At 59.8% G+C, this 25972-nt stretch overlaps 1 protein-coding gene across 6 annotated transcripts in view; it reads right to left on the reverse strand.

Annotated features, from left to right (window-relative positions):
- LOC138824837 (FYVE, RhoGEF and PH domain-containing protein 5-like) overlaps positions 1 to 25972 on the reverse strand; it is a 58309-nt gene that overhangs the window by 10428 nt on the left and 21909 nt on the right. For 4 of the 6 annotated variants that reach the window (XM_070019202.1, XM_070019203.1, XM_070019197.1 and 1 more), the window contains exons 3-12: positions 20977 to 21106; positions 14045 to 14103; positions 13911 to 13941; positions 6802 to 6959; positions 6531 to 6687; positions 5965 to 6055; positions 5363 to 5413; positions 4899 to 4957; positions 2785 to 2856; positions 1461 to 1529 (exon numbers count right to left, since the gene is read on the reverse strand). In XM_070019202.1, the coding sequence (XP_069875303.1) occupies positions 1461 to 1529; positions 2785 to 2856; positions 4899 to 4957; positions 5363 to 5413; positions 5965 to 6055; positions 6531 to 6687; positions 6802 to 6959; positions 13911 to 13941; positions 14045 to 14103; positions 20977 to 21106 (877 nt within the window). The remainder of the gene's footprint in view (positions 1 to 1460; positions 1530 to 2784; positions 2857 to 4898; positions 4958 to 5362; positions 5414 to 5964; positions 6056 to 6530; positions 6688 to 6801; positions 6960 to 13910; positions 13942 to 14044; positions 14104 to 20976; positions 21107 to 25972) is intronic. The other 2 variants (XM_070019198.1, XM_070019201.1) reach the window with 1 other exon arrangement.

Here is a 25972-nt window from a genome sequence, read left to right on the forward strand (position 1 = left end):
TACAACAGCTTTACTGGTTAACAGTCAGAAAGTAGGAACAACCCAGCACCTATCACAGGCGAACAGAAAGAGAAACAGGCAGGGCTGTGCTATGGAATTCTGTGCAGCTCTCCAAGAAAGAACTTCCCAGCCGGGCGCTGGTGGCTCACGCCTGTAATCCTAGCTACTCAGGAGGCTGAGATCTGAGGATCGCGGTTCAAAGCCAGCCCGGGCAGGAGAGACCGTGAGACTCCTATCTCCAATAAACCACCAGAAAACCGGAAGTGGCGCTGTAGCTCAAGTGGTAGAGCGCTCGCCTTGAGCTGAAGAGCTGAGGGACAGCGAGCGCTCAGGCCCAGAGTTCAAGCCCCATGACCGACAAAAAAAAAAAAAAAAAAAAAAGAACTTCCCAGACACACAAACACACAGACAGACATGACAGACAGCCACAGAGACACAGACACGTGGCCACACAGACAAATCTCATACTAATGCAGAATGAAGGAACACACACACACAGACAGACACAGACACACACAAGAATAAGCTGGTTACATTCATGTGAGGGCTCAGGACAGAGGTCTCCTGGTGGGGACATTGCCAAGAGGCCCGGGGAAGCGCCTGGGGGGTGGTGTGTGTCGGCGGTGCTCTCAGTGGATGGACAACACTATCCTTGTTAGCAGAGACAGACAGGTAAGTTAGGGTCAGTGTGTTTCACTCTACAAATGGAACCTGGGTAGAGCGCAGTGAAGGAGGGAAGATGCAGAAAGCCCAAAGAAGCACGCCACATGACCAGCACTTGGAAGGCTGAGGTGGGAAGATCTGGAGTTCAAGGCTAGCCTTAACTATAGAGTGAGATTGTCTAAAAGAGATAGAGGGGGGGAAAAAGAGTCTGAATCTGGGGTCAGCCTGTATCTGGGGTCAGCCTGTTGGTGAAGCAGAGCTGGAGGGCCCGCAACGCTCCAGGACACAGGCCTCGGAGGCCCAGCAGTTCCCACGTTCCCTGGCTACGCTCAGGACTTGTCTGCTCGGGAGCACCAGCCCTCTCTGGAGTCCTGCCTCTGCGCAGGCCCTCAGAGGCTGGGTCTGTGTGGGGCGCAGCAGAGGTGAGCCTTTCTAGTTGCTCAGCGTGGATATCCGTTAGGTGACAGCGCGGACTAGCACCCAGCGCGCTGGGTCAGGTCCTTCTGGCGTCAGCGGCCCCTTGCTAGAGGGCTGCCCGGGGCGACTCCCGGCTCTCTCCTGCTCCCAAGGAGGCAACAGCCAACCCCGGCCGGAAGATGCCTGGTTTCGGCTGGCCACCGTGGGCACTGGGCAGTTCACCCCAGCAGCCCCTCCTCGAAAGCAGCTGAGGGGCAGCTTTGCAGACATCAGCTGGTCCTCACCCCGGCCCCGGTCCCACAACTGGCCTGCAGTCCCGGCCTGGGAGAAAGCCGCATGACTCCACGGGCCCAGGACTAGGTTTGGGGCCAGGTGCTTACCAGAAACAGGTGCCTGGGGTGTCTGTCCTTCCCCCTCACCTTCATCAGCGTCCCTTCCTTCAGGAACTCCTGGGGAGACAGGCAGACCCCGGTGAGCAGGGGCGCTGTCCCAGGGGAGGGCCAGGGAGGCCCCGAGTGGGAAACATGGGCATGAGCTCCTGAGCAGGCAGATCACCTCAACGCTGAGCTCCCCCCATGCCAGCTAGGAGCTAGAGCAGCATAGGGACCGCAGCCAGTCCCCCCCCCGCCCCTCCCTGCCCCGGGGAACCCTCTCCCTGGGCCTGCCCCACACACTCTGTCCAGCGGGGCCCAAACCATGAGCCCCCGTGAGGTGCCCAACTGGAACAGAGTGGCCGCTACATTTAGTGAATGTTGAGTGTGAATTCGCAGAGCCCCACCCCTACCCGTGAGAGCCCCACCCCCCCAAATACAACCACCCTCCACTCCGTTTTCACTGTTTCTGAGCTGGGTTGTATGCTTCTCATCTGGCAACTTAAAAAGTAAGTAAGCTCACCCCTCTCTCTCCAGCCCCCTTCTGTTTTTGTTTCTGCTGCTAAGAACTAAACGCGGGAACCTGGCACTAAAGCGTGCTCTACTATTGAGCAACACCCCCAGCACACCCTGTCTCTTAAAGGACTTTTTTTTTAATGGCCTGTCTGGGATTTGAACTCAGGGTCTAAACACTGTCCCTGAGCTTTTTTTTTTTTTTTTTTTTTTTTTTTTAAATTGTATTTTATTTTATTTGAGAACATACTGTACAAAGGGGCTACAATTACATGGGCAGGATAATGGATACATTTCTTACCAAGCATTGCAGCCTCCCACTGTCCCTGAGCTTTTGTGCTCAAGGCTAGTGCTCTCCCACTTGAGCCACAGCGTCACATCTAGCTTTTTGGTGACAAATTGGAGATAAGAGTCTCATGGACTTTCCTGCCTGGGCAGGAAAACCTCGCTTTAAGCCTCGCTCCTCAGCTCTCAGCCTCCTGAGTAGCTGGGATGACAGGTGTGCGCCACCGGTGTCTGCCAACATTATTTTTAAGATGCCTTCTACAGTTGGATGGTTTTCTGCTTCCTCAGCAACTCTGTATTATAAATACTTGATGCCTCTTCTTCTGGAGGTGAGCAGAGCCACAGGGCATACAGCGTCATGGGCACCGTTTCTCTAAATTGCCCAACACGGGCAAGGCGAGGGGTGGACAAGCCAGGGACAGGCACCCCACCCGTCCTGGAGAAAATGGCACCTGCAGCCAGGTCTGCGGGCCAGCCTACTGAACAATAGAGCTTATCGGCCTTGGCCGGCTGTGCCCCGCCCGGCGGCACTCACCCTTCCTGGCTGGAGGAGATTCCCCTGGCCGTGGACGCTGTGCTCAATATGGGTGAGCTTCTGCAGGTTTTCCTGTGGGTGGGGGCAGAGCGGGAGACGTCAGGCCTCCAGGTGCCTTATCGGCTCCTTTTCACACAAGGAAATGGAGTTTGGGGAGGCCTTGCCTCAAATCCAACCTATAAACGGCAGGCCGGGCTGGCGCCCGGGTCTGGCCTGGGTCTGCAGATGCCGCGGCCGAGGGCCGGCCGCAGTCAGGCCAGTCTTTCTGGGTCCTGGCACGAAGCCGCCCCTGGTGTGCCCCGGGATGGTCCCTGGGCCACTAACACCCGCTTGTCTCCGGGTCACAGCTCCAGCCCTCGGCCTGTGTTCCTTGATCTGCTAAGGGCTTCGATTCAGGAACTTAGAGCCCAGGCTGGCCGGACCCAGCCTCTCCCGCCCGGCTGGCAGCCTCGGGGTCAGGGGGTCCCTGAGGGCCAGCTGGTGAGAAATGCACGGCCTGCTGAAGAAAACATGCTTCTGGAGATGCAGGATTAGACAATAACCCTGAGGACCACTCAGGACTCCCGGGATGCGCGGCGGTGCACCCACGGTGCGGCACAGGACGCTGGAATTAGTGCTAAGCACAGCCCGCCCGTGCTTAAGGCAATGTGCCTTAAGTGCGGTGCAAGGCACGTGGCCGGGATGGGAGTTGTGTGGGTGGAAACCATCCTTTCCACCCCCACGCATCAGGCCTCCGCCCACACGGTCCTCCACCGCCGTGGTGAGAGAGCTGCACGCGGACACTGTGCTCCAGCAGTGAGAAAAGCCAGGCAACCCGCCCACCGTGGCTCTCCTCCTGCCCAGGGCCCAGGGCCTAAGCCAGCCCCGCCAGGCCAAGTGTCTGTGGCGTGGGGAGAAGCCGAGCCCTGGCCCCACGCCACGCCGGAGCATGAGCCCCGAAGCACCTCTGCATTTTGGCTGCACAAATGACACAGCATGGGGCTGGGTGGGCAGTGTGTGTGTGTGTGTGTGTGTGTGTGTGTGTGTGTGTGTGTGTGTGTGTGTGTGTGTGTGTGTGTGTGTGTGTGTGTGTGTGTGCAAGCGTGCGCGTGCCAGGTAACAACGACAGGTCTCACCCACCCCAGAAACTGGCCTGTGTTCTCAAGCTCAGTTGGCTTCTGCTGCTCTTCCCCAGCCAGCTCCAATCTCCCTCCTTCCCTCCGTCTTGTGCTCCAGCCCTGAGCGATGGGACCGTCCATACAGCTGACTCCCTTCTCCACACCGGGTCCCAGACCAGTCCTTTCCTCCCTCTGCCTTCTTGGCACCTGTGCAAACCCAACCTGGGGCCTCCCTCCTGACCTGCTGCATGCATCCAGGGACCAGTGCTCAACTCAGCTGTGATTTCCTCTAGAACTGGGGTTCACCTCCACCACCGCTGCACCTCCAGTGATCCTCCAAGCTCAAGGCCTGACCCTCAGGGTGCCATTCCTGCTAGGTGCTATTTCCTTCTCTTCTTCTGTGGTGACTATCAGTCCCTACACTGTGGGACAACACCACAGCACACACCCCACCCCACCCGCCTCCTGTGCCTGTGGAAGACATAACTAATGGATCACTGAACTCTCCATGCAGCCAGGACTCGGCCTCAGAGCCACGCTCAACACATAGCTCCAGCCTATTAATAGCTGGTGACTACCTGGATGGGGTAACCATGGTAACCATTGGACTGGAGTTAGGATGTGGGCTATTCTTGGCAGAAGCCAGGGGGTCCATGATGAATGTCTTAACAAACACAGAGTCCCGGGTGTCAACCCGGCGGTCCAGTGACTCGGCCATTCCCAATCTTGCATGGGCATTCAGAGCCTGTGGCTGCACCTCTGCCCAGACATGCTGCAGGAAAGGCGTGCGGTGTGCCTAGAGCCCTTCCCGTGTCACCCCTGCGTGACTCAGCAGGGCACTGCTTACCAGGCCTGGACAGCTCTGTGGCCTCCTTGTTGTTCAACTGGTGAACCAGAGGCCCAGAGAGGGACGCCCAGAGCAGCCACTCAGCACAGGGCAGGACATGGCCTGTGGGCAGGTGCCCCAGGCAGGTGGGGCACGGTAGAGAGGTCCCGGAACCCGCCCCGGAAGCTTACCCCCTGCTCCATGCTGTCGTTGGCGTGGTCTGTCACTTTGGAGATGAGGCTCAGCGCATCTGGGGAGGGAGGAGAGTGGACAGCAGGGCGGTGTGGGGAGGGCCGGTCAGGCGGCCCCATCCTCACCCCTTCCTGGGCCCCACCTCCCCCCACCTGCCCCCCCCTCAGGTGCCGCCCCTGCTGTGGCAGGGCCTCGTGGGTGAGGTAGCACCGGGTCAGATCCCTCCTGCAGCGCTACCGTGACTACCCAAGTGATGTTGACGGTGACCTGATCACTCTGCCTCAGTTTCCCTGGCTGTGAAGTGGACACTTGGGGAGTCTCTGGGGTCACATGCAAAGCATGCCTGGCTGGCGGGGAGGCGGGGGGGCAGGAGGGGTGGAGTCCCCCCCCCCCACTGGTGCTGGGTGCGGGGCGGGGGAGGACTGGACAGGTCGGCGGCCCCTTCCCCGGGCCTCCCACTTACCCTGCGTGCTGTCGTACTCGGCGGAGTCTGGGCACAGGTTGTTTAAGTAGTCTGGGAATGGAAGGAGGGGCAGGAGTCAGCTTCCCCAGGCAATGCCCGCCCTGCTCTCCTCAACTCACCTCGCACCCCGTCTTGAGGGACACAACAGTGGGGCCTCCACCCTCTCTCCCATCAGACGCCAAGCCAACCTCAGCATTACAGCTCCTCAACCACCCAGCCCCCCCCCCCCGGGCGCCCGCTGCGCGCCTGGTGCCAGGCCATTCCAGAGGGACAGCGGCCCTGGGGTGGCAGATGGGACAAGTCCATGGCCCAGGGTTAGGGGGACGGGAGGAATGTGCTGAGCCTCTAATGCACTGATTTCCAGCACGCTCCATGCTGCCTGTGTGGGCAGTCTTGCTCACTCTTGAACCTTCGCACTCAACCCGCCATCTTCTGGGAGGGGAAAGCTAGGGCCTGACTGTGGGAAGGCAGGGCCGCGCCGCCTCCCTCCCCCACGCCGGCTAACCAAGCGGAGGCAACACTCACATCGCAGGCCTGGCGCTGCGCACGCGCATGCGCACGCGTCCCCTCCCTGCCCACTGCCCGCCCGGTCCCCGGCCCACCTGTGAGCAGCACTTGGTACTGGAAGAGACGCTGGACCACGCGCAGCAGCTGGTGCTTCACACTCCAGCCACCCCCGAGCCCGCTCTGCTGCTTTGGAGGGAGAAGCTGGTCAGGGAGCTCGGCCTCGGCTCAGCGCCCGCTGTCTCCCGGGCCTCGGCCTGGGGGCACACGGCACCCCAGTCACCGGCACCTCACACCTCTTCCCCACCAACCTCAGCGCCTGCCCTGGCTTCAACACCAAGAAGCCTGCCTAGCGTGGCCGTCGGGCTGTGGCTCCTTCAGACCCAGACCCTGCCCTGCCCCTCGATCCCCAACAGGGAGAAGCCCCCCATCTCCACTCAGGAACGGGATCCCCAGTTTGTAGCCAGTGCCTAGGACCCCTGCTAGCTCATGCTTTGTAACCAGGGGAGCAGAATGGGGCCCAGTGTGGCCTGCTGCCCGGCAGAGGATGACCTGGAGTTTCCCTCCCCATGGTCCCCCCACATCCCAGCCAGGTCTCCTGCCCGGCTCACTGCGCAGCCACGGCGGCCCTTGCCCCTCCAGGTCTCGGAGGACGCGGACCTACCTCGAACTCGCGCACGGCGGCGGCCAGCGGGGGCGATCGCAGGCAGTCCTGGGCCAGCAGCCCCACGTACCGGTCGAACTGCAGGATGTGCGCGGCGTGGTGCTCGAAGTGCTGCTCCCGCGCCAGGAACACGTCAGCCACCTTCTGCTGGCCCTCCCTGCAGCCACGGCGAGGGCACAGACGGTGAGAACAGAACCACCTGGGACCGGCACGGAGCTCACTCGCGGCCGCCACCCGTGTCCCTGCTTCCCCAGGGATCCCTGGGCCTCACCAGTCCAGCAGCCTCTGCTCCAGGTCCTCCAGGATGCCCCGGTGGAGGTCGAGGATGGCTGGGAGCTCGCTCAGGCCCCTCCGCAGCTCCTCCCGGGCCAGCGCGTCCCCGCCGGGGTCTGCCTCTTCTAAGGCCCTCGTGATGGCGGCGTGGAAATCCTGAGCCCGGGGGTGGACAGGCCTGAGCGCGGGCTTCCCTCAGCGGCCCCCAGGCTTCCAGGCCGGCCTCGCAAAGATGGCCGCGGAACCTTGGGCCAGCGTCACCATACCCTACACCCTCAGCTGTACCCCAAGAAGCCAGAGCCCAGCTGCTGCTCACAGGGCTGCCTAAGCTGGCACCCAGAGTACCACTCATAGAGTCCCCCCCCCAGCTTCACGCAGAACACCATGAGGAAAATGCTATCCCCCCAACACGAGGACTCTGTGCACGGCCTGGCGTGTGAGCGTGGACCAGCAGCCCCCTGATCCGTGGCTTCAGTGACCCTTAGACCACTGAGATCTAAAAACATACAGCAGAAAATCTCTAGGTTTCCGAGAGGATCCCGTGGTGAGCAGCGTGAAGCCCCATCTTCCATGGGAGCGATCGCCCCTGCCCAGTGAGTTACCCACCCGGCATCCACCCTGTCCTGCCTGTCCACACATCGCTCAATGGCCCTCGGGTCCCCAACTGTCCCCAGTACGCTTCTCTGACTCCCAGTGACCCCACAGCACAGGGACCGCTCGCTGGCAACTCACATGGGTTGGGGGTGTCCTCAGCGTGTCCACTAAGTGGAAAGGTGAATTTTCTCATTACCAAGGACAGAAAGGACAGGCCCAGCAGCCTGACCCCCCTCATCCCACGCACGGGTGACAGCGTGCAGGAAGGCGCCGGGAGGCAGACCACACACGCCCTCACCACAGCCCACGGTCACAGCCGGGGCTTCGTGATTCGCTACCGTGCTTCGCCTAATTGACAAACCACCGGTGTAGCACGGGAAGAATCAGTGTCCAGAGAGTTCTGACCACAGTCCCAGCATCCTCCGGGGCTGGACCGTGGCCTGGGGTGGTAAGGGACACGCTGCGGCTGCCATGTTGTGCACAGGGCATCTTCTCCCGCTGTCGGGAAAGCCCGCCAGGTGGGTGACATGGAAGGTTTATCACACTTGCTGACTCCACAACCTCCATTTCATGGCCAAGGAGAGCGAGCCACCCCAGGGCCCTGGTGGAGGGGCGGTGACCGGGGGGGGTGGGGGAGGGGGGGGAGAAGGGAGGACGGCAAGGGCAGGATGGGCAGCTGTGTCTACACTGCACTCTGGGGAACTAAACTATTAATTGCTTGGTGAGCTGCTTCTCGATGGTAATTAATGCTCTCTGAATCAGCTCAGTCCCGCTGGGCAGGACGGCCAACTGCAGGCCCGGATCACCACACACATCCAGCCCAGGCCCGGATCACCACACACATCCAGCCCAGGCCCGGATCACCACACACATCCAGCCCAGGCCCGGATCACCACACACATCCAGCCCAGGCCCGGATCACCACACACATCCAGCCCAGGCCCGGATCACCACACACATCCAGCCCAGGCCCGGATCACCACACACATCCACACACATCCAGCCCTTCGTGGTCACGTAGCCACTGCAAGCGCAGCTGCCCTCCCAGGAAGGAGACAGATGCCCACGAAGCAGAACAAAACCATGAACCACCCCGGCCAAGCCCCGACAGCACCAGATACGACTCCCACCCCAGACAAGGCCAGGCCCCCGCCGCAGCTCCTCCCTTCACGCACTGTCCGTGCCTGGCCTGCAAGCCTGGCTCACAGAAGCCCTCCACTACCCACGGCTTCACACACTGGTCTCGGGGAGCGGCGGCCGGAGTCTGGATGAGCTGGCCTAGCCCTGCCCGAGCCAGCGGTGTGTCACAGAGCCAGGCCAGGCCTCCCGACAGGCACTCAGGATCAAACCACTGGCCCAGCATGGCAGGTGCCCCTTCCCTCCCGGCCCTCGCTCTGGTGCTGGCTGCCCACCGCCTCTGGTCCCCCCTCTCCCTCTTGGCTCCAGATGCCACTTCCTTACCCAGCTATTAGCCAGGACTCCCCTGGGGTTCTCTCCTGAACCGTGGAAGCCTGGGCCCGGTGCCTTGGGGGTGTCCTCTCCCCCCGCAGGCTGCCCCGCTCTGGAGGGCAGGGGCCCTGCACGAGCCGCCATACCTGGCTGGCAGAGGTGGTTCTGACAGCAGGAGGACAGGACGTGTCGCACACCGATCTGCCCGGCTGCAGAGCGGGCATCACAGTGGCTGGGCGCAGATGACGGGCTGCTCTCCTGCAGCACAGGCTGGTGAGGGAGGCAGACGGCGGACAAGCACCAAAAATCAGCTCCAAAAGACACGGTGGAGCAGAACAGCATCGGATCGAAGCCAGCGAGAAAACAACACTCACAGCTGAGCCCCGAGCAGCCTCAGATACCAGAGAGCACGGCAGCCAGCAGGGCAGAGGGCTGGAGCATACCCACTGACCGGCCCGGCCGAGGGACAGCCTGGGGACCCAGCCCAGCACAGCAGAGAGGGCAGCCCGTCCACGCACACACGCAACAGTCGCCGCACCACGCGCCACGCTGCGAATCAAAGCCCAACGCAAAGGGCCCCAGACCATGCAAGGTCCCTTTGCTCCCAGAGTGGAGCTGGCGCAGCAGAGCTGGGAAACACACACACACACACACACACACACACACACACACACACACACACACACACACACACACACACACACACACACACACACACACACACACACACACACACACACACACACACACACACACACGTTAAATTGAACAGCTGGGTCAAAGAAAAGGCGTTGAACCAAATGGAAACAAAAGCACGCCTAACAAGTGAGCAAACACATAAGACAGGTAAATGCACACAGAGAAATTGCCACGGAAAAGAAAACCAAGTGCGTGCATGAGAAAGCCCATGGAAGAAAGACACACGGCTGCATCCCCTCCCCCGCCCCCTCCCCCTCCCCCTCCCCCTCCCCCTCCCTCCCCTCCCCGCGGGGCAAGCTCGCATCCCCGGTCCCTTGACCCTGGGCTTGGCTGAGGAGACATCAGGAGAACGGTTGTAAACACGGTTCTTCAAAAGCCCTCGAATGTTTCCATTAGTCGTCCCCAGGAGGAAGGCTTCCCACAGCTGTCTGTTGCTCCTTCTGCCCGAACACACAGCAAGGAAGGCCACAGAGTCAAACTGAGCCGTAACCAGCTCTCAACCAGCTAATCCAGCCCCCCCCCCCTTTGGTGCCAGTCCTGGGGCTTGAACTCAGGGCCTGGGCACTGTCCTTGAGCTTCTTTCTGCTCAAGGCTAGCACTCTATCACTTGAGCCACAGCCCCACTTCTGGCTTTTTCTGCGTAAGTGGTGTAGAGGAATGGAACTCAGGGCCTCATGCATGCGAGGCGAGCACTCCACCACGGAGCCCCCTTCCCAGCCCTCCAGCCTCTCCTGAAGCCACAAGGGCCCAGTGAGATGAAGAAACTGATTTCAGAAAAGTTTTTCAAGCAACTAAGCTGGGTGACAGGCACTTTTTCTGCTGTCTCCTCTTCGTCTTCCTGCCTGGAACACGGACGCGATGGCTACAGCCGAAGCAGCTACTGGTGTGCATGAGGCACAACAGAAAGACAGTTGCCAAATCTGACCCAAGGCTCTGACTTCTGGACTCATTTCACATCACAAAATAAATCCAAACCTCCGAAGGTAGCATGATTAGCTTTCCGTTCAAAGAAGTCAAACACCATTCCCCAATGACATGGAATTATGGAAATGTCTCTGGAGTACGTGGTGTCTTCCAAAAATGCTGCCCGTCTCCTTCCCCAAATGAGGCTGGGCTGCAGGCACCTGCAGCTCCCTCCTTCCGGGTGCTCGACTCGTCTCCACCCCCTGAACTTGGGCAGATCCCCTGGGCTGTCTGGACAGAGGAGGGAAGCCGGGCTCCTGAGCTCCTGACCTCCGGGCCACCTTCATAAGAACCGCCAGGCTCTTCCTCCCATCTCTCTCCTGAGACAACTGCTCTTGGCACCAGCCGCAGTGCTGCGCGGAAGAGGGGGGGCATGCAGAGACCCCAAGGAGAGCCTAGGTGCGTTCATCTGGTGTGAGCCCCACAGAGGTCCCCACAAAGCCAGCCTTGACCACAATGATGACACCCCAGCCCCCCCATCCCAGCCATCTGTGGCCCCGTCTCTGAGTCTCCCTCGCAGGCAGGGCCCCGCGGCCCCGCCATGCCCTGCCCCTGCTCCCCACAGAGGACCTGCGCGCACCATCATGTGGTGCCTCACAGCCCCCCAGCTCTGGGTCACCCCTTGTTCCAGGTGAGAGGGAAGAGCAGGTGCAGAGTCCGGCGGACACGCGGGACAGAGGAAGGCCCGTGGGGTTGAGTGGAAGAGGAAGGGCGTGCTGGGAGGGGCCTTGGGATGCCCCGGGGGGTCCCCCTCCCTGCAGGCTCCTGAGCAGGCCTTCAAGCCTCCGCCCAGAGGTAGGGGAGGGGCCTCCCGCTGGCGCGGGGACAGTGACTGGAGACAGAGGACGCAGGACAATCAAGGGCAGGAGCTGATCAAACTGCCAGTGACTCGCTAAGCACCGGGGACAGGCCGAGCCCCTGAGCTGGCACTGCGGACGCTTCTCTGCCTGCTCTTCATCCGGTCTTAGGACCCTTTGCCTGAGCCTGGCTCAGCCTTCCCCTGCCTTGCCCAAACACCCGGGTTTCACCATGCCCACACCACCTCCTGGCCTGGACGCACCGGCACACAGCAGTCCCCTGCCCTGAGCACCCTTCCCCGCCCCGAGAGATGGTGATGTCTGGTGATGTCTCTCCACCTCTGTCCCAAGGGCGCCTCTTCCGCATGAATCCCTCCTCCCCCAAGCTCCTGGAGATTCGGCACAACACCATCCTATTTACCCAGAGCTGCCTGACGGCATCTGCTTCAGCTCCCACGCGCTCCCCCTGCAGAGAGAGGCCTGCCCCAGGAGGAGGTCTGGGGCTTGCTCATCTTAGGGGCTCTGAGGCCTGGATCAATAAAAACAGCGCTCCGTGGGCAGAGGCCCCGAGGGGAGGGAGGCCGCGGGCAGCCTGGCGGTTTTGTGGGCTCTTCTCTTTCCCCTCCCCGGCGTGTTTGCACGGGCTCCTGTGCAGCCGGCAGCTTCCCAACTGTCAGAACGCGGCTTCCCCTCCTACCCACATCTCAAGGTCTCTGCCGGCCTCCGGCCCTCAGCCTCCGGCCCAAGCCCTTGCCAGACTCTCCCATGAGGCGAGAGGCAGGCTGGGACACTGTCCCTGCGGGGCAGGCCGTGACAGCTGTAGGAGCACTCTGTCCCCATCCCAGGTCCTGGCCGCTCCCTGCCTACTGGGGAGCACGGCACTGGCAATACTTGGCTGCTAGGAAGCGTGGTGGGTGGCCTGCAGGTGTCAGGACACCCGCGCGTCCATCCTGGCTGGGTGACACTGTCCAAGTCACCCTGGGAGCCTCCATGTCACTACCCACCCACGCACAGCCCCGACGGCAGGAAGACAGTGAACAGCCGCACACAGTGTAGGACCCGATGCCAAGCTGGGGCAAGGCTGCAAATGGTTTACCCATGCTCAGAGGAAGGCCAGGGGGCTGAGCGGACATTGTTGCATGTCCCATGTCCTTGCTAGACTCTTTCCATGCCCCTGCTGGTGACCTCGCCCCGGCTCAGGTCACCCCCTCAGGGAGGTCTGCCCAGATTCCACATGGCTGATGGTCATGTCCCCTCCAGGGCCAGATAGCTCCTCACTCTCTCCTTTTCTTCCCGTTTCAGTGGTACTGGGGTCTGGAACTCAGGGCTTTGCATTTGCTAGCCAGGCATTTTGCCTCCAGCTAGAGATTTTTTTTGTCAGTCATGGGGCTTGAACTCAAGGCCTAGGCGCTGTCCCTGAGCTCCTTTACTCAAGGCTAGCTCTCTACCAGTTTCAGCTATAGCTCTACTTCCAGTCTTCTGGTAGTTAACTGGAGATAGAGTCTCACAGACTTTCCTGCCTGGGCTGGCTTTGAACTTTAATCATCAGATCTCAGACTCCTGAGTAGCTAGGATTACAGACAGGAGTCACCAGTGCCCGGCTGCCAGTAGCTCTTTTTGTTTTGCATTATTTTTTCAGATAGGCTCTCATTTTTGCCAAGCTAGCCTGGGACCATTATCCTCTTACTTATGTCCCAAGTAGCTGACAGGTTTATCCCACTAACGCCTGGGTTATGAGCTGAGTTAGAGACTTGCCAGGTTTTTGCACCCATGATCCTGCCAATCGCTGCTTCCCAAGCAGCTGGGATTATAGGTGTGAGCCGCCGTGCCCAGTTCTCATGCAAGAGTTTAAAAAAAAATGGAGGGCTAGGAATGTGACCTAGTGGTAGAGTGCTTGCCTGGCATGCCTGAGGCAGGCCCTGGGTTCTAATCCTCGGTGCCACATAAACAAAAATAAATAAAAAATCTAAAAAATGTAGCTGAACAGAACAGAGCTGAACGCACGAGGAGACGGCAGCCGTTTTTGTTTTTTGTTTTTTTTTAAACTAGGGCTGAGAACCGAACCCAGGGCCTTGGGCACGCCAGGCGGGCGCCCTTCCGCTGGGCTAAACCCCCAGCCCCTACGGCAGCCGTTTTGTGGGCACTGTGCTGGCAGGGCCCTTTATCCAGGGGATTCCCTCAGCTCCCGCTCAGTGCTGGGGACCACGAAGGCCCCGGGTCCCTGACCTGCTGCAGTCTGCTGTCACACCGCAGACAACACAGGGTCTGGGGGAGCTTGGGGGACACAGGGCTTGCCCAGCAGGCCCCAGGCCCTGGGTTCCATCACACAGCTTTGTCTGCAACACTCCATCCATTCTCCTGTCCTCAACAAGAGGGAACCATGAACACACAGACACACAGACACACAGACACACGCATGTGACCCCCCCCCCCCCCCCCCGCCAGAAGGTGTCCATCCTGGGCACATCCATCAGGAGACTGAAAAGCAGGCGGGCGCCGCGGGCCGGAGCCATTAATGGAAACTGCCTGTGCTCACTGACTGCCTCCCGCATCCCAGCCTTATACACGAGCATTGAGTTTGGGACAATTAAAGTGATAAACTCACCAGGCCTAAGTGCTGCAGCATCTGCACGTATCTGCAGAGGGAAAGGGGTGAGCTGCGTTAACTCATCCAGGAAAACCGGGAGGGGGAGCTTTTATTTACGAGCTCAAGGCGGCGGCGGCGGCTCCGGCACTCACGCTTTCTCAGAAGACAGCAGCTCCTGTGCGACGACAAGGGCCCTGGACTGCCCCTCCACCTGCAGAGACAGCGGGGACGTCAGCAGGCCAGGTGGCCACGAGCACCCCAAAAGGGAGGCCCCAGCAGGCCACCACCCAAGGTGTGTGCTGTGCTCCACACCCACCCAGGCACAACCACGTGACGGTGCACGCGGCCCACAGCCCCGCGGGCCCAGGCGGTCTGCGGCTGTGCACACGGTGTCTGTCACCCCTGGTGTCCGGCTTTTGTACCCAGCTCCCACCCATCCTGTGATGGTTGGCATGGTAGCCAGGATTCCAACACCATCTCACGTCTGAAACATACATGAGGGCTGAGGGGCCTGACTAGCAAGGCCAGAGGTCACTTCCAGCACCACAAAACAGGACATATTGAGCCGGTGTCACCCATCCTGAGTCCTAGCTACGTAGGAGGCAGAGGCAGAGGCTCAAGGGTTTGAGGGCGGTCTGGGATATTCAAAAAGACCCTGTGTCAACATATAACGGAAACGAAAATAAGAAGCGCTAAGAACGTGGGACCGTGTGTGATGAACAAAAGGTACCCGGGGTGCTGGGGTCCCGGGGTGCTGGGGTCCCAGGGTGCTGGGGTGGTGCTATCCCCGGGGTGCTGGGGTCCCGGGGTGCTGGGGTGGTGCTATCCCCGGGGTGCTGGGGTCCCGGGGTGCTGGGGTCCCAGGGTGCTGGGGTGGTGCTATCCCCGGGGTGCTGGGGTCCCGGGGTGCTGGGGTGGTGCTATCCCCGGGGTGCTGGGGTCCCGGGGTGCTGGGGTCCCGGGGTGCTGGGGTGGTGCTATCCCCGGGGTGCTGGGGTCCCGGGGTGCTGGGGTCCCCGGGTGCTGGGGTCCCGGGGTGCTGGGGTCCCGGGGTGCTGGGGTGGTGCTATCCCCTGGCACGGCCATCCTCAGGCGTCGGGGCGGGGCTGTTCTCTCTGGGCTCAGAGCAGTGGCAAGCGCTCCCTCGGGATCAGGAGCACTGTGGTCCCTGTCCACCCTGGCCCGGCCGCAGTGTAAGCTGAGTGTCAGCGGCTTCATCCAGGAGCAGAGCGCGCCTCCCACCCTTGAGCAGCGAGTAGGATGACGCACATTTACGTCATTGTTCTAATCAACAAGCACTGGCACCAGCCGCTCCGCACGTCCCTCCCTCTGGCGGGGCAGACTCGGGGAAGGACGCAGGGCAGGCCTGCTCCAGCAAGTCTGGGGATGATGGATGAGTCCTCACCAGACAGCCACGGAGGGTGGCTGGCAGGCTGGGTGCCCAAGGCTGCACAGAAGCCGCTTCTGGGCGGTGCCCAACTGGGCCATTTAATGGAGCTGTTTGTTTAAGCAGGAAATAAACGCCCGCTGAGGTTGACATGGGCTTCTGGGAACAGGGCTCCTCTGAGGAGCATGGGGGTGGGTGGGGGTTCAGTGTCACATTTCTCAGTCCATGCGTGGCCATAGCTGTGGACCTCGCTGTGCCACCCCTGCCCAAAGCTGTCCCGAGGGGCTCAGTCCAGCGCTTCCTCCCCAAGCTGCAGACAAAGCAGCTGGCCCAGCACAGGGAAGGTTGGAGGGGACGGTCCTTCCTCCCGGGGGTCAGAGGTAGATGGCCCGGCCCTGTGCTCTGTCTCTGCACCCTGGTTTCCCACCTGCAAATGGCTCCCACTGTGGTCCAAGGACCTTTGAGATTCAGGAAGGCCCCTCTTCCCCGGCGGTGACCAGCACACGCTGTCCAGCAAGCTCAGCCAAGGGGCAGGGGGGGAGGAGGGGGACACAAACCACAGCCCCAGACATAACCACATTCACCGAAACCATAGACCAGGCCCACTCTTCCGGTCGTGTTTGGCTTGGCTTGGTTTATGGTTTCTCCATAAGAAAAAGTTGCTATTCAGCCTGATGTGGTGACTCTAGCCTGTAATCCTAACTCCTGGGGAGGCAGCGATCAAGGAATCATGGTTCAAGGCCAGCCCAGGAATAAAGTGGGTCTTAAACCCACTCCCTCCATCTCAACCAATAGCTGGGCTGCACTTGTTACCCAGCTATGGGGCTGGCGCAGTGGCTGGGCCTGTGGTCCCCAGCTACCCGAGGAAGATGGCAGCCCAGGCCAGCCTGGGCACAGAGTGAGACCCTACCTTGAAAAGAACCAAACTGGACTGGAAGTGTGGCTCAAATGGTAGAGGCACCTGCCTAGCAGGCATGAGGCCATGAACCCAATCCTCATGACATTCGTGCTAAAATGTAGAGGGTTTTGTTATCTTTAAGGGGGTTAAAATAGACTGTTTTTTTTTCTTGGGTACTAATAGGGCTTGAACTCAGGGCCTCATGCTCGTTAGGCCCTCTACCACTGGGTCGCACCTCAGCCCTGCTTTGCGGGAGTTATTCTGGCCCAGAAATGTGCTTGATCTACCTGCTCTTGGCTCCACTGTGGTGTGGTGACACCCATACCTCACCACGCCTAGCTTCCTGCCCCTGGGATGGAGTCTTGGGCTTTTCTACCCAGGCTGACCTCCAACTGCGATCTCCCCATTCTCAGACTTCTGGATGGCTAGCTAGGATTCCAGGCATGTGCCTGGGACCTAAAGATAGATGTTCGTGTCTACTTTGGGACATAGGAGCCCTAGGAAGGGATGGCTCTGGGTCCCACACTGTTTCTCCGAGGGAAGCAGGGCCCTGTTCCAAGCATCCTGAGCTCCGTGGCGCTGGAAGCTACCACCCAGTTGGCACGGGACATGAATGGACCAGGCAAGGCTGCAGAGTATGGCATGAGGCAGTAGCCAGGGCCCCCCGGCCCCCCGGCCCGTCCTCCGGAGGGGCCCCAGTAGGTTCAGGGATCACGTAGTCTTTCTCTTCTGCCCTGGGGAGGAGGAAGCAGCGACCCCAGTTCTTCTTCCCCTCTTTTGCCACTTCAAGACGCACGTGCACACACACACACACACACACACACATGCACACGGCCCTACCAGAACCTCAAACTACTAAGGTCCCGCACAGAACCCAGCAGCCTCGCAGCTGCCCCGTGGGGTGCCTGGGGAGCTGGGGCGATGCGCCCGGCAATAAAGATGCAGGGCTGAGTGGCTGCCGTGGCGGCGCACGGGCTGAGCGGCTCACAGGAGCAAGGCCCGCATTTCCATTTCATTAAACTGTCAGGCGCTGGTGTCCGTGTTCCTGCCTCGAGAGCCAGGGTGAGTCTAATGCATTCAGTTGTTTATTAGTTTCCTTGGAGCTATGGATGGAATGCTTTTTTATGTGCGGGGCTGCAGGGACACAGCTGTGAAGAAGACCCGCGGCGCCTGCCCTTCTGGGAAAGGCAAGCGGTATGCAAGCGGGCAGAAAAATAAAGACTAAATCTCAGGAGGAGGAAATGAGCAGGAATGCTTCCATAGATCGCAGAGCCGGGAAGGGCTCCCCGAGGAAGCAGCGTTTAACAGCCAGACACATGGGGGCAAAGGAATGCTTCGGTGGAAGAAATGGCAAGTGCAAAAGGCCCTGGGGTTGGCTTGCTTTTACATCCTTCGCAATGCCTGGCCAAGGGCTGAGGCAGCAGCTGAGTTGTATTTGGTCTGTGTTTAAGATATAGCCATAAGAACACAAAACATCAGGGACTCAAATCTGGTGCCAACGTCCAGCAGGGCAAACACAAGAGGGTCTCACAGTTCGTCGTGGGCCGAGTTTCGGTGTCTGTGGGGCTTCAGGGGTGTGGGGTGGGCTGGTACGGCTGCTGCGGGAATGCCATCGGCATGCGGCCCCTGCTGCCCAGCCAAGGGCACAGAACGTGAGGCCGGGCCGGGGGCTCAGGCCTTGGGAAATCGGGAGCGGGGAGGGCAGCGGAACCCTTCTGCCTGTAACAAGGACACACGGCTGCTGGGAAACTGTGTGGCAGGTCTCAAAAACGGAAAACCAGGACTAGTAAAGATCCAGTCCCTGCTCCGCCTGTGTGGACGCACAGATCCGAGCGCAGACCCCTGCGCGCCCAGGGCCACAGCTGCTACCACATCAACCAAAAAAACCCAAAGTGGTCTAAGCTGGTGACCACCGCTGGTGACTCACACCTGTCATCCTCACTACTCAAGAGGCTGAGATCTGAGGATCGAGGTTTGAAGCCAGCCTGGGCAGAAAACGTCTGTGGGACTTTTATCTCCAATTAAAGCTTCCCCTCCCCCCCAAAAAAAATCTCAAAGTGGAGCTATGGCTCAAATGGTAGAGCACCAACCTTGATTTTAAAAGCTCAGGAACAGCACACAGGTCCTGAGTTCAAATTCCAGGACTGGCACAATTGAAAAAGAAAAGGAAACATGGTCCAGCCATGGGACAGACCAGGGATTCCAGAGCAGAGCCCGCCAGCCCACACGGACGCGCCAGGCTGCCCTGCGAAGTCAGCCCGTCCCAAACAGGACACAGCACCGATTCCACTCGTGTGCCGGGGGCTCAGACTAGCCCAACTCATGGAAGCAGACAGAGCCAGGGGCGCGGGGGGCACAGGGCTGGGGCGGTGGCGGGAGCTCCGGAGACAGCTGGTGGTGACGTCACACCGGCAACGCGCCCGCTGCCACTGAGCTGTGCTCTGAAAATGTGGTCAAGGTCACCGGGACGGTGATTAAGGTTAGGTGTAACTTACCATCATGAATAAATACATCAGGAAATGAAAAGGCTCTCTGAACCTCTGTGAGACCCAGGAGCTGAGCTGTCGTGTAAGGTTATAGAGCGGCCACGCGGCCCAGCTCCACCTCTGGAGTTGGCTGCCTGGGGTTCCTGCCCAGCCTCGCCCCTCATCGGGGGGAGGGGCATAGTCCCGCAGCCCCTGGGAGGGCAGACCACAGCGGGGCGAGCAGTCAGCACGCCTCAGATCCACGCCCTTCCAGAAAAAGGGAGGACCAGGAGCCACTAAGTGGCAACACCAAGGAACTGGCGTAGATGGGTCAGGAGACGCGTGGGCTTGGGCAAGGTCCGAGCTGCCTCCACGGTAGCGAATGCCCGAATGTGCGCAGCACGGAGCAGTCAGTGATGCTGAACCCTGGACAGGGCTCGGGAAGATCCTCAACTTGGGGCCAAGCGTGGCTGCAGATTCAAGGACTGCGGCTTGAGTTCAGCCAGAGCCGCAGAGGCCTGCTGGACAGTGCCACCCCTTTCCTCGCTCTCTCCCAGTGTTCCCCTCTCCTCCCCACCCACACGTCGTGTAGTGCATTTCCAACACAGTGTCAGAGAGCACCACTGCCGCACCTGCTCACCCTTCGTCCCTCCATTTCTGTGCTCTACCCTCGCGGTCCCAAAGACGGATAAAGGAAAAAACAAAAGACAAAAAGAAATGAAAAACAACAAAGACAAAAAACACCTCCTGCTTCCATTTCCTGGAGTCCATTTCGATAAATATTATTTTATATGATCAGAGGCACATAGGCTCTGTGCCTGTGTGTTCCTTCCCTAAGAAGCCTTGAGCTTCTGTGGCAGGTGCTGTACCATTTAAGCCAAGCCCCTACCACTGCTTTTTGGCTGGTTATTTTGGGGGTGGAGTCTGTCAAACTTTACTACCCAGGATCCCCTCGAACCTCGGTCAGGATGTCTGAGTCCTGGGTAGCTGGGATTACAGGTGTGAACTACTGGTATGTAGCTAGGCCTTTGCCTTTTGGAGAAATGAAGCTCTTCAACCCAGGGATGATGGGAGGCTGGGAGCGGGCAAGCCTCCTCTGGCTCCCACCCCACCAGCCCCTCGGGGAGGAGGTGTGGGAGGCCCCGCACTGCCTTTTGCTGCCTGGTATGAGGAGCTAGCCAGCAGCGTGCTGCTGCTGGCCTCCTGGGCAGCAGGACACCTGCCCCGAAGGGCTCTGGGCGGGTGGTTGGCTTTGGACAGCCCTCCTGCACACGAATGCGCTTACCGCCATCTGCTGGTGAACAGCACAGCAAACGAATCAGACACACAATAAATGTCCCTCTGTCAGGATGGCCAGATAACCAATAACACTGCTCAAGGAATAACATGCAGCCATAAAAACTGTAGCACGTCAGTAATCCCAGCTACTCCGGATGCAGAGGCAGGGGGGTCTTCAGTTTAAGGGCGAAGTTAGCAAGGCCTCACCTCAAAAGCAAAGGCATGTGAGGAGATATGACAAAGTGAACAGGACTCAAAAAACAAAGGACCTCCTCTTCATTTGTCCTGTCATTTCTAGATGACCCCACAGTCTTGATCGCACATATGGTATATATATGTGTGTGTGTACATCCAAGGGAAGGTAGGCGGAGGGCACAGAATCAGAGGGAAACGGAAACAATACAGCGGAGGGGCCATCAGCTGCACTGGACACTGATGACAGTGAACTAAGCAGCTCAAGGCAGCGAAGGGAGGGGGGGAATGAGAGGGAAAGAGGGAACAGCTCACACTAAGCAAGAGGAAAGAAATGTACATCCCACCCGATGTGGAAGAAATAGTTGTAGGGTCCACGTTTGTAGAGCCCATAAGCTTTCTAGACCATGATAATGACAATTTGCCTTGTGAAGGTTCACCGCGTCTGTGACTAAGTATCACTCTCCCACAGTACTGTGAATTTTGTGCAATTTATGTAATCACTTAATCTCAATAAAAACAAAAAACAAAAACAAGCAAAGGCGAATGAAAGCACCTGGTCAGCGTACACCAGGTCTATCCTGACTCAGACCACACAGCTGTAGCCACTCCCCCCAAAGGCCCTGGAGAGCCCCCCGCTCCCGTGTCTGAGGGCGTCCGTGGAAGCAGCCGCCCGCCTCCCATCCTGGGCAGGGCCGTGGCGCTGGTGCTCCTTAGGGCTGCCCTAAGACCCGGCGTGTGGAGGGGACCAGGGCCCTGGCACCGCCAGCTCCCTCCACACAGAGCGGGGGGGGGGGCTTCTGTGCTCCCTCCACCTCCTCCTCCCTCACCCTCACAGGCCTGGTCTCCCCTGGGGCTGCCTACCTTGGGTGCAAGGCTGGAGTCTCTTGGGGCACTGTCCTCCTCTTCTGAGCTCCCCTGCTCTTCATCCGATGTGACGTCATCTCTGGGGGACACGGAGATGGGACAGACCTTGTAGGGCTCCGTGTAGGCACTGGGCAGAGAGGGGGACAGAGGTTAGAACCGCTGACTTACAGGGATGAAGCGAGGTGACCCGGCCATGCCACGAGCTCTTAGCAAGTGTGAGGACCACCCGGCCACGCCGGCCTCCGGGCGGGGCTCCCACTGTGCCAGGCTCACCGCAGCCCCGATACCTTGCTACACGCTACGAAAGACGCACGTGGAGACGGCGGGGAAAGGCCCAGAGTCACCTCGAGGGTACCAGACATTCAACCCCCCCAGCTCAGGGCCTGACCGGGCCTGGTCTGATAGCAGCGTCGGCCCTCAGAGGCCCAGAGGCCTGGAACACGGACACAAGGTGGTCTGGACAAAGCCAGGGCTGTGCGTCCCAGCCCCAGCCCGGCCAAGTCACACGCCAGGGTGGCCTTTCCACCTGGACCACACGGCATCCACGCCCCCTGGCCTGCCGGGGCACGGGTGGTAGGGGCTCAGCACCTGCTGGCCCTCCCTCCTTCCCTCCCTCCCGCCGTCCCCTCACAGATTCTGAAAGGCCTGACGAGCGCCTACTGCGTGGGGCTGGCACGGGGGAGATGAGGATGACCGAGCTCCGTGCGGAAGGCTGGCAGAGAGGCACGGAGGGGAGGAGGAGAGTGGACGGCAGGGCACTGTGGGGTGAGTTGACCAGGCTAGCCCACAAGGAGGTGCAAGCGCGGGCCACCTCGGTGCGCCGCCGCGGCAGCTCATCTGCTCTCCCGTGGACATCACCGTGGCCCAGGGCCATGTCTAGAGCCCCCGACACTTCCTTTATACCTGCTGCTTTCCAGAACATACCCTGGACATGTGGTCACTACAGGGTCACGTGACCCCAGCCCTGCAGGCGCTCACCCGGGGAGTCACGTGCTGGGGAAGAGGCCTGGGGCCAGGCGGCTCGGCTCTGAGCCTAGTGACCAAGAGGCTTAGAGCTTTGGCCTCAGAGAGAGGGAAGTCACGCACCCTCTCTCTGTTTCTTCTCTACCAAGTGAGGGGGGGCAGCTGGGACAGTGGTGGAGGGGGTCACTGCCTGGACGGAGTGGGGGAGCCCACTCTGGTCAGCCTGGGGGAGCCCACGGGAGGGCCGAGTGCTCACTCTCCAGCCTGCTTTTCCCGTACCCTGTGCTCCAAAGGGGGTAGAAATCAGGGCTGCTGGGAGCCGTGACCTCAAACAACCCACGAAGTCATAAGACGCCGTGTGTCCGCACGTGGGGACGACGCTTTGTAACTGTGCCCAGCTCTGAGCACTAAGTTCCTGCTCTCCAAGCCTGCCTGGAAGCCCAGCCCCGCCAAAGGGGCCAAGCGCTCACTCAGGGACAAGGCAGCTCCTCCCGGGAGACACCTCGGCCCTGGCCCCCGTCCTCCGAGCATGAGCGAGGACCGAGGGCAGACCACAGATGGACCGGCTCCCACTGGACAGCCCAGCGGGGAGATCAGGTGCGGGGGAAGGGAAGCGGGAGGACTCCTCCCCACACCCCCGGACCCTTGTGCCCCGAGCCCCGTGCCCCCTCCAGCGGCCTCCGCAGTCCTGGCACTTCCTCGGTGCTTTAGGCTGCGCCCCGCCCGCCATTTCCCACATGGGCAGATACTGCTCACTGCGGGTCTTCCCTGTGGTACAGCGAGAAGGCCTGGGGGGGTCCGGAACCCACCGCCGACCCACGAGGAAATCGGGGCTTTGGCCTCAGTGTCCACATCTGTAAAGTGGAGGTGGGCATGGACTGAAGGGCTCAAGCACCAAACCCCCAGAGCACGCAGCTGCTCGGGGCCGCAGGCATCGCTCGCCAGGCCGGCCGGCCAGGACCAGGCTCTGAGCTCAGCCTTGCGTCTGGAGAGAGCTGGGCGCTCGTTCCTCCTGGAGGGTCAGCCAAGGGGCAGCCTTTAATGGTTCCCAGAAACAGTGAGGAGGGGAGGCTGTGTAGAAAACTTGATTTCCATTTCTCACTGAGTAAAAACCCAGGCCATGCTTGCGCTGACGTGTGATGTCCCCAGTGCGCAGCCCCACCTTTGGAGGACTGTTTCCTTTTTCACACCGCTTTAATGAGCTATGGCTCGCCTGCCATGAGATTTCCCCCTGTCAAACAGTGCCATTCACCTCCAAACAACCCCCCTTAACACCCACCCCTATTCCTGCAGGTCCTCGGGCAACCCCTACCCTACTCCTTTATTTTTTGTGACACTGAGAACTGAACTCAGGGTCTTCTTGTGTTTGCAGGTGTCCCCAGTGTTTGCCACGTCCCCAGTGCTCTTGCGTTTAGGTTGTTTTTTCAGGCAGAGTCTCGAACTTCTTCCTGCATTTGCCTCCACTGGGATTCTCCTAACCTCCCCTCCGGAGTAGCAGGGACTACAGGAGTGCACCATTTCTTCCTGACTCTTCAGACTTCCTATTCTGGGCATCACATAGTGGAATTGGAAAGAGGCCTTTTGTAGACTCGCTTCCTTCCCTCAGACTAATGTTTTCAAGGCTCATCTGCATGACAACATGCATCCGCCCTTCCTCCCTTTTTTCCTGGATGAGTAATATGCCACTGTAGAGACAGGCTATGTGTTTAGTCTATCCGCTTTTCAGGTGGTGGGCATTTTGAGTGTATTTCTGCCACAGTGAATGATGCTGCTGGGGTCAACTGCACACAGACCCGGTGTAGACGTGTTTTCACGTCTCAGGTGCGCACGCTGCAGGGGAACTGCTCGCTCCTACAGTGACGCTGCCCCACAGCCGGGAACGGCCACCAGTGACGTGGCCATGCTTCCTGCCCACTGCTTCTGTGGCTCTATGAGGGGTCGGATTTCTCTACATCCAGTCCATGTGTCAAACTTCTTCATCTTCGCCCTCCCACCGGGCACAGAGATCACATGGCCCAGAGCAACTGGGCCACGTGATCACGGACAGGCGCCTCCAACACAGAGCCAGCAGATGTTTTCTCTTTGTAAGTTCTCTCGAGTGTTTAGTGACAGTGACAGAAAGCTAACACTCAGCCATGTGGAACTCTCGGTGCTGATGTGGGCGGCAGAGCCTGTGGCCTGTGTGTCTGACTCTGAGCACCTGCCACACCATCGGTGCCCGGGCCTGACTTAGCCACCACCAAGGGCCCCATATCATCGCCTCTCTGCAGGGGAGGAACAAGTCAAGGGCACGGGGTTTAGAATGTGATGAACTGAAGCCAGGCACAGTTCTGTTATTTATCTGCCCAATGACCACAGGCCTCAGTGATCCCAGACTCAGTTTCCTCCCCTGTGACGTGGATTGGACCATGACACCTCCATCCCCAGGGTTTATGTGTGGACCCGCAGAGATGACGCAGAAATCAGTGAACGTGTGATCTGCTCAGCCCAGTCTCAGCAATTTGGTTTTGCTGTGGTTTGAGCTGAAGATCCGGCTCAGTAACAGAGCAGCGCCCACCGCCTCAGTCCCAGCTGCCATGCGACACGGCTGAGCGTCCCTGTAAAGTAAGACGCGCTTCTAAAGGCTGAGGAACTCTGTTCCGTGAGTCCTGTCACGTGGCCTTTTAAGTCAGGTCACTGGTCACTTGACTTCCCATCACAGGCCTCCCCTGCAGGATGCAACACGGTACACCGCTGTCCCCGTCTCTGCTCAGGGTCCAAAATAACCTGGACCATGGGAGAAGCAGGGAGGGCAGGGAGCCCCCCTCACCTCCCGCACTACACCCAGGAGGACGCGAACCCTCCAATGCACTCCACAGAGAAGCTACGCTGGGGTGCGGATCGGGTCCTGGTGGGATGATCTGAAACAGTCCCTCCCTATTCTGAGCGATCACGCTGCAGTGGCTGCACCCGAGCCTCCTCTCCCCATGCCTCCAGTCTCTCCGAACCTCCTCTCTCTGCACTTCCTCTCTCCATCTCCTCTCTCTTCCTCTCTCTGCTCCTCCTCTCTCTCTGCGCCTCCTCTCTCTCTCCTGTGGCTAATCACATCCAACACCTCAGAAGGAGACACAGGCGCAGAGTGGATCTGAACACAGTTGCTAGGGGTCCAGAGCCACCTGCTTAGGGCTGGTCTGTGCTTCTCAGCCAGACACCCAGCTGCTGCAGGGACAGCAGGTCTAATCCTGAAGGCAGCTTAGAGGGAGGAACCCGTATGTCATCATCTCCACACAGAGGGGAAACTGAGGCTCTAAGAGGTTCAATCCCTTGCTCTGCCTGCCACAAGGCGTAACACCAAGCAAGGCTCACGGTGGGAGTCACTTCTATGCCCCTGGTCCGCAAGGACCGCAAGGAGACACCTTGCATGGGGCTCTGGGCCCTCAAGGGATTATGATGTGTGGGCGGTCCACAGACTTGACACAAACACCCGAATGTAGAACAGGATGCCCAGATGGGCCCATAGAGAACCCATCACACAGGCTCAGACAGACAGACAGACAGAGATGATCGCAGGGGCCACCTGCCTCCCAATCCCCCCTCAAACAGGGAACAAGCACTTTCTGGTTTCTGGAACTCTCTGCAAAGGGCTTTAAGAGCCCATAAAGCCTAGGGCAGGAATGGCGTCCTATCCGGCCTGGGAGTGGACAGCATGGCGTAGTTTGTTGACCCGATCTTTGCCCAGCAGCCAGACCTCCTGGCTGAGGACCTTGGCTTTCCAGGTCCACCTGGGCTACCCCAGGCAGCCTGCCCTGCTCTCGGCTGTTAGCTGTCTACCCTTCGCCTTCAATGGCCCTCCACACTGTAGGTATAGAACGTGTCCTGGCCTGGCAGCTGCTGCCGAGCCCCACCGGTTCCACTTGGTGCTAGGTGGCCAGGAGCCTGCACATCCCAGGATTCCCTGCGGCCTCCAGCACTGGTAAGAGCAGCAGCAAGGCAGCAACCGCACTGCTGGTGGGGAAGCCAGAGCGAGGGGGGAGGGCGGGCAGATGGGGAG

The sequence above is a fragment of the Dipodomys merriami genome, unplaced genomic scaffold (assembly GCF_024711535.1).
Source record: "Dipodomys merriami isolate MVZ:Mamm:240054 unplaced genomic scaffold, mDipMer1.0.p SCAF_13, whole genome shotgun sequence".
In the NCBI taxonomy this organism is placed as follows: Eukaryota; Metazoa; Chordata; class Mammalia; order Rodentia; family Heteromyidae; genus Dipodomys; species Dipodomys merriami.